An 8644-nucleotide genomic window follows, 5' to 3' on the forward strand; every position below is an offset into this window, starting at 1 on the left:
GAAATATTTTTTTCGTCAACTCACGTATGACGTGGACGAAACCGCACCGATGCCGTAGCATAAGCACCACAGCCTAACACCCATATATATATATATATAGAGAGAGAGAGAGAGAAATGCTCTCCTGCGGTGCATTTCTTACGGTTTTGGTGCGGTTACCTTCCTGATCGGTCTGGTGACCGATCAGGGAACCTCCTGATCGGTCTGTAGACCGATCAGGGAACCTCCTGATCGGTCTGTAGACCGATCAGATCATTTTCTGATCGGTCAGGAGGTTCCCTGACCGATCAGGAGTTTCCCTGATCGGTCTGTAGATCGATCAGGAGGTTCCCTGATCGGTCCAGAGACCGATCAGGAAGACAACCACATCAAAACCATAAGAAATACACCGCAGGCTAGCATTCTCGTATATATATATATATATATATATATAATGCACTGTACTAAGAAAGGTGATTGATTTTTAAACGTAAACAGATTGTTTTAATCAACTAGAGTTTTATTGTGTAAACATAATCCAAGTTAGGCAATTTGTCGTTGAAACAAACATCAGATACCAACCACGGTAATCCGTGGGGCTACTAGTTAGTTAGGAATGCACCGTATCATCGTGGGTTTTTTTTTTTCTTTTTCTTTTTGAGCATCCGTACCATCGTGGTTTCAATTCCACTTCCACACCTCATTCCGTCGGTGTCCAACTCCAATCCTCCAATGTCGCGTGGATAACACTACTCGGGGAGTGTTTACTATTAAATAGATCTCACTCCCATCGCCGACCACTAGCCACTTCGGCCATGGCCGGACTCCGTCCCTCTCGCCCCTCCGCCGCTTTCCGCGCCTTCTTCTCTTACAAGGTCTTTGCCTCTGCCCTCTTCACCCTCCTCTTCCTCGCCGCCCTCTCCGCCTTCCTCTCCTCTTCATCCCCTTCCCACCACTCCCCCACCTTCGCCCTCCGCCGCCATCGGTTCCTCGCCTCCGACCCCCTCCGCGCCCGCGTCGACCTGATCTACCGCCAAGCCGCTGACCACTCCGTCCTCGCAAACGCCTACGCAGCTTACGCCCGCCGCCTCAAGCTCGACTCCTCCCACCAGCTCCGCGTCTTCGAGGGCCTCGACGATTCGCTCTCCGATCTCTCCCTCCGCCTCGCAGGAACGGTCGTCGACGATGAAGACGCCCTTCGCGCCGTCGAGAAGGAGGCCAAGGACCGCATCAAGTTCGCCCGCCAGCTCGTCGGCGAGTCCAAGGAGGCATTCGATACCCAGATCAAGATCCAGAAGCTCCGTGATACCATTTTCGCCGTCCGCGAGCAGCTCCACCGCGCCAAGAAACTAGGCGCTCTCTCTGGCTCCATCGCCGCCGGATCCACGCCCAAGAGCCTCCACTGCCTCGCCATGCGCCTCATGGAGGAGCGGATCGCCCATCCCGAGACGTATCGCCACGCCGCTGCTGCCGCCCCGTCGGATCCCGAACTCTACCACTACGCCATCTTCTCCGACAACATCATTGCCGTCTCTGTGGTGGTTAACTCTGCCATCAAGAATACGAAGGAGCCCTGGAAGCACGTTTTCCACGTCGTCACCGATCCCATGTACCTGGCCGCCATGCAGGTCTGGTTCGTCCGCCGGCCGCCTACTGACGGTGCCAAGGTGGAGGTGAGATCTGTGGCTGAGTTTGAGTTCTTAAATGCCTCCTATTCTCCGGTTGTAAGGATGGTGGAGGGTGGGAGGCGGGACCTGTCGTTGCTTCATTACCTGAGGTTCTACCTGCCTCAAATGTTCCCTAAACTTAGGCGGATCGTTCTCCTGGAGGATGATGTGGTAGTACAGAAGGACCTGGCAGGGCTTTGGAGCGTTGATCTGGATGGGAGGGTGAACGGGGCCGTGGAAACGTGCTTCGGGGTTTTTAAGAGGTATAACAGGTACCTGAACTTCTCAAATCCTCTAGTTCAGCGTCAGTTCAGCTCGCGAGCGTGCGCTTGGGCCTACGGAGTTAACGTCTTCGACCTTGATGCCTGGAGAAAGGAGAGACTCACGGAACAATTCCATGAGTACCAGAGCCTGGTGAGAATTCCTTCCTTTGAGTGTTTCTGTACACTATCATGCTTAATTTTATTTGCACATCACTCTCTCAGCGCTAGATCACTTTTTATACAATGAAATACGCTTTCTATCATGTCCAGCGTGGGACCATGGTCATCCACAGAACATGTGGTTCTAGATGTAGTGAAATACACGTTGTCATAACTAAGCTTTCCTCGTGCCCTTAATGCCTTCAAAATTCTGTCTTATTTCAGGAAAAAAAGAGCTAATTTTATCTTAGGACAGTTTTAAGTAATTTAAATTTGACCTTTGTCTATGTGTTATTGTGGCTATGAGGAAGTGCTAGTTTTTCTGCTTACAATTGTTGAGAGTTGGGATCTAGGTTGGGTCTTGTTTTCTACAAAAAGGGAAACAACCAAGGGAAAAAGAGGTTTGGATTCACATGAAAACAGATTGTGAATTCTTTCCTCCATAGAAAAAATAGGGATGGAATTTTTTTTATCTTGATTTGTCAAAGATAAAAAGACAAGAAAAGAAAAACAAAAATAAAAAATAAGATTTGAAAAAAATATATTTTAAAGTCCAGATTTGAGTTCTATTCCATGTGAAAGTGAGTGGTTCACCCAAATCGGATGGAATATAGAGAAAATTTGGAGAAATTTTTTCTAGTCTTTCCTTCCCTCTAGCTTTTCTATCAAAAGAAGAAAAACTGCAGCCACAATAATATTTCTCTCACCTTATTTCCTTATTGGTTTCCTTTCCTCATACGAAACACACTGTAGTTATATTTTTCGTATTACACCAGCTCTATATCTTCTAAATATTTGTTAATTTGATATCTTAAAATGGATCTTGTGTCCTTGATTCGCTGATTAAATTGTTCAATTATGTGCTTATTTTAGCAAGGGTTCATACATATTGTTGAACAACTCTTTCTACCAAAACAGTATGATTTCTGATGTTGAACTTAGTTGGGAAAAGAGAAATATGAGAATAGATGCAGAGAAGTAAATTATATAGAAGAAGATAAAGAGGATAGGGTGTAGATATAAGAGATTAGAGGGAATGATTTGAGTAATGAGTAGACTGTACTTCAAATGAGATGTTGAGTGAGAGTTGTGTGTCCTGACTAACAGCCACCGAAATCAAAATTGTGCCTAGTTAATGATAAAATTGTATAATCTGAGCTTTTGAGTTAAGTATCCAATCAACTTTAGGTATCTGCCTTGCCATGTGTTCAAATTCTGCTTCTGCTACTACTAGTAGTATACTCTCAGGAAAGTTAATCCACATTCTGGGCTAGGGCCACTTCAGCTCAATCCACTTATCCACACATGAAAGGGAGTGCTGAACTGCTGATAATAAATATATTCATGTCTTTGCTACCGCAACCTCCTGATGCTTCAATTGGCTTCTTCTTCTTCCCTAAGGCTTTACTTTATCCTTTTCTTCCGCTCTACTCTTCTTCTCTAATCTCTTATTCTTCTCATCCCAACAACAACAACGAAGAGGAAGAGAGTGAGGAAAAAGAGAAGAGGGAGGAAGAGATTAGTGAACAAGAAACTAGTTGAATTGGGAAGAGGAAGAAAAAGAATGTGAGGAAAACAAAGAGGGCATGGGTAAAATGGAGAAGACTGAGAAGATTTTATAATTCACCTTATAAGTAGCATTGTATTGCTCAACAAGCCTGCCACACTGATGGAGTGCTTGAAATTGGGTGGTCAATCTATCTATCCCCATGCTTCCCTGGCTTTAAGTTAAAAAATTTCAAATCATGTGTTGAACTATGATAAACAGATAGGGCCGTTTAGAGCTTTTGTTCTAATCAAATCTTTAACAAGATACTATAGACCACATGAATTTGAAATAGTTTCTTTTTGCCAAACAATTTGGTTGTCTTAAATATGCATCTTTTCCATGCTAAAAAACCTGGAGGTAATATGCGTCAACTCGTCACTGTAGTCCCACATGGTTAAGTAAGACCCTTGGTTATGCTTGAGTATCAATAGATTCTTCAGCTAAGTTTTTTAGCATTTAGGGATGGTTCAATTGGGCTTCCTCAACCTGGTATCAAGATGGCCCCTCGCCCTGGCAATGTTGAACTTATGGGCTATAAGAGAGTGATAAGATCTGTTTCCTCCATTTAGTCCCACATAGACAAGTGAAGTCCCTTCTGGGTCTCCTTGTATGAAGGGACTCTTCATCTAAAGGCCTTAACATTCTGTGTTGGATCAAGCTTCCTTGTGCTTCTACAGAGAGAATACAATCTGTATTATTTTTTATATGTTTTTAATCTGAATTTTGAACCTAAAAAATCACATGTTATTAGTCAAAGCTAGGGTACATCAGCTTAAAGGAGCTACATATATGCACAATAGTCTCAGAGTGACTCCTTCAAACTTTAATTTCTCTATTACCATATTTCTGATGGCAACTAGTTCAAAAAGCCAAAGTACATACTTAGTGGCCCCAAAGTATGACAAGATTGATCCTGTATATACATATTATAATCATCACACTTTAGTCATTGTTGGATTATCAAAATAAGGAACTTTCAAGTTGGACAGTTAACCATTCAATTGGAGGTGTCTTTTGGGAAATTATAAAGTTGGGGAATATAATAATAGGCAAAAATTAAAAAGGTGGCCCATAGTTTTGTTACCATCAAAAGGATGCCCTGTTTTGAAAAAATATCAAAAGGCCCTATCCTAAATACCCTTATTTGAGGATATAGAGTAAAATTGCTCCAACTTAATCAAAATTGTTACATGTGGAACACTATTATATCAAAATACACTTGTTCCAACTTAGTCAAAATTATTCTAATTGGGTCAAAATTGCTTTTGTAGTAGTTTTGATCAAAATTGCTATCACGGGAAGCATTTTGATCAAATTGCTTGTAGTATTTTTGGCCAATCTACAACAACACTAGAATAAAGAAATTTTTAGGATAAAAAATAGAATGAGGCGCACTTTTAATATATATTTTTTAAATAGAATGCTCTTTTGATGATGACAAAAATAAGGGGTGTCATTTTGATTTTTGACCTATAAGTGATTTATCCTATTCAAATTGACTTGATAGGGTTGTTACCTGTTTCCATGCTCTTTTATTTTCCATGTTTCAATGTGTAAGAATGTAAAGTATAATAAGATTGACTGTAACTATCTTTTATGATCATAGGGAAAGCTGTGTTAATTTTGACAAAAATCCATTTCCAGTTAGCAAAGAATTCCCTGTTGATAGGAACCCGAGTTTAATTCCCAATCTCTTTGTCTCTTGCACCTTCAATCTGAGAGCCACAGTTAATTGAGGAGAAATAAAATTATGACCGACTCCACTATCTATAAGCACCACAATATCAATCCCCATTAATTTGCCCTCTAGCTTCATGGTTCTATTGTCATTTGTACTTTTTGAATTCATACCCAATAATCCCATAAGTTTACACTCCAGCTCCTCATCTTCTAAATTTTCTGCTTCAAGACCCACTATCTCTCCATCTGAATATAATTTTTCATTCTCTTCTAACACTAACAACTTCAATGCTTCTCCACACATTGGTGAAGTGGGTGGAATTTTTCACAACATTTGAAGCATAATCCCTTTGCCCTTTGTTCCATGAATTCTAGATAAGTAATGGAATGAATTCCTCTAAATTTTTCCATAAACCCTCGCTTCTCTCCTTCTCCTTTTCTTGCTGTAGAGGCTAGGGATGAAGGATCTCTATTTGATGCAGAACATGCTTTCCTAGTTTCCTTAGAGTCTCAAATTTTGTTAGAACCCCATCTTGATGGTGTACTGGTTTTGCCCATTTGGAAAGTTTGACCCAATTTCTTCTGAATTGAATTAAGCCCTATATATGTGTGAAAATTTCCCAAACCAGCACTGCCCTGGCTGGAATTGCTCCATAACCTCTCCTTCCCTAATGTCTTTTGTGGGATCTCCCCTTCTGGCAATTCCTCTTCAACATCCTTTACCATGTGCATTAACTGCCCGCTAGATAGTGGATTCAGTGTTCGTACTCTTCTTATGATATGAGGTTGTAATCCACTCATGAAATATTGGAAGGCGTGGAACATGTGAAGAAATCAACTCAAATGCTTAATAAATTCTTCCAGATTTTTAGTTTGTTTTAATGCTGTCAATTCTTAAATAGGATTCTCATGTCTACACCTTCCATAATGGGCTATAACTACACGTTTAAGTTTTTCTCAGGTTAGATTAACTTCGTTTTTTTTAGAAGATTAAACCAATGAATGGTGGCACCTTCCATACTTACATGTGCCAACTTGACCTTAACTTTATCAGAACTATTCTGGACTTGGAAATAAATTTCAGCCCTAGTAATTCACGCTACTGGGTCCCAACCATCAAACATTAGTAATTCCACTTTCTTAATAGACATCTTATACTCGTCCAATTGATCGCCTTGTTGTTGCTGAGACTCAGATTGAGAGGACTAATCAGCAGAAGTGGATGCCCCCTTCAATGGTGTTGCTTCAACCCTTGTCCCTAACTGATTGTTAATCTCTTGTAAAAGAGAACCATGTTGTTGTATTTCAGACATGAATAATACCTCTCATTTCTTCCATATTTCCTTCTTGCATCACCATCCTCTCTTCCAATGATATCTTTGGCATTCCTTCTAAACATACAACCCCTCTTACATCCGGCAGGTCAGACCAAATGTTAGGGCTCCAAAACTTAGGATAGATAAATACATAGAATTATATTAGGGTTAACACAAACAATCTGGTAAAGAGACTCTCCAAGAGCATGATTGACACAATGTGGGAGAATGATTTCACTCTTAGAAATCAATTTCCTTATTTTAGCCTTGAGGACAAGGCTAAAGCTGCAGCAGGTGGTAATGATAGGAACCAAGTTCCATATATGGACTAGGTGTTGGATCATGGAGGAAACATACTGGATTATGGGGAAACATGGCTTGTATATTTTAGGAGGGACAAAACACAAAGGGGTCTTAATAGAATTAATATATAGTAGGCACTTTATATTTTAGAGTTAGTTATATTCTTGTGGCAGTTATGTTAACATGTTCTAGAGTATGTGTGTGGTTATAAGTTTATGGGAAGTTAGAGGGGAGGGAATCTGGAAGAGAGCAGTGACTTTGTCTGGTGGAGAGAGTCTCTTTACCAGATTGTTTGTGTTAACTCTAATATAATTCCGTGTTTATCTATTCTGAGTTTAGTTTTGGAGCCCTAACACCTGTGATTTCAGTTAGAACAGGCATACTTTTTTATTCTTTTTTGCTTTGTATGTTTACAGTTTTAAACATCTGTATGACAATATTGTTCCTCTTGCTTATTGCCCTAGTGGTTTATGCATTTATGGTCTGAATTGAACTTCTGAACTGGATTTACTTGGGCTGAAAGATAGTAGGAGTAGGGAGAGGGAAAGTGGCACAAATGTATATGAGTGATTCACACTGGAGCATATGCAATTCTGTGAGCCTTTTCCCACTCACTTCCCTTATCTCTTTCCACCCACTAAACCAGCCAGTGAACTATAAGCCTATTTCAACATATGATTTGAATGGATACCTGACTTGGAATTTGTTTTGATGCTTGTGCTGTCAGAATGAGGACGGAACTCTTTGGGATCAATCATCTGTTCTTCCAGCAGGATTAGCTACCTTCTACGCTACCACAAAACCACTGAATAAGACATGGCATGTTCTGGGTCTTGGTTACAACCCTAGTGTAAGTCTCGACGAGATTCAAAATGCGGTGGTAATTCATTTTGATGGTAACATGAAACCATGGCTAGATGTGGCCCTAAACCAATACAAGCATCTCTGGACCAAGTATGTCGATACTGAAATGGATTTTCTCCAGCTTTGCAACTTCGGCCTTTAACTAAAGATGATTCAAAGAATTGGTTTAGAGTTAGTACTTGAAAGATGCACTCTATTATATCATTTGCTAAAATTTTCTTTTCTGTTGTCTCTTCCATTTTGTAGATTTGTCTCCGTATTCTTTATCTCCTGTGTATTCACAGGTATAAGTAGTAACTATTCGTGCTAAAAGTCAACAGATTTTTTGTTTTAAATACATGCCGCTGCACAAGGCGCAGTGCCATTCCTGCACTAGTAGTGTTTTAAGTTGGTTTTTTACTGTGAAGATCTGCTCGTGCCAGAGCAACTTGATACACATACATGGGCAACAAGGTTAGCATCTAAGACTCTGTTCCTTTGCATGAATTCTGAATTTTTTTTATTCCATTAAGTTAAGAAAAGGTGTGAGAAATTTTATTTGGGTTAAACTTTTTGCTGGAAAATGTTGATTTGTGTGTTGAAGAATTGCATAGATTCCTTGTGCAGTATCCAGACAAAAGTAGCATACGAGTGAGAAACTGAAATATACGTTTTTTCTTTCACATAGACTGGCAAGTTATTGGCTCATTCGATATATTAGGATTAGTAGTTAACACTCACTGTAGGAAGTGGTAGTGACATGTATTATGTTCAGTTGGATATTAAATTAGGTATAATATTAATTTTCTCAATTTGAGAAGAAGTTTGGCTTGATTTTGAAAAAAATAAATTTGTAATTGAGTTCATCATACGGTGAATTAGACC

General features: G+C 40.2%; 1 protein-coding gene across 1 annotated transcript; it reads left to right on the forward strand.

Moving 5' to 3' along the window:
• Positions 1-631: 631 nt before the first annotated feature.
• On the forward strand, positions 632-8152 carry LOC122055248 (probable galacturonosyltransferase 9). The gene is made up of 2 exons (XM_042616619.1): positions 632-2060; positions 7644-8152. Exons 1-2 carry the CDS (start codon positions 795-797, stop codon positions 7920-7922), a joined length of 1545 nt encoding a protein of 514 aa, XP_042472553.1. The 5' UTR covers positions 632-794; the 3' UTR covers positions 7923-8152.
• The last annotated feature ends 492 nt before the right edge of the window (positions 8153-8644 follow it).

Source organism: Zingiber officinale, chromosome 1B (assembly GCF_018446385.1).
Source record: "Zingiber officinale cultivar Zhangliang chromosome 1B, Zo_v1.1, whole genome shotgun sequence".
NCBI lineage: Eukaryota > Viridiplantae > Streptophyta > Magnoliopsida > Zingiberales > Zingiberaceae > Zingiber > Zingiber officinale.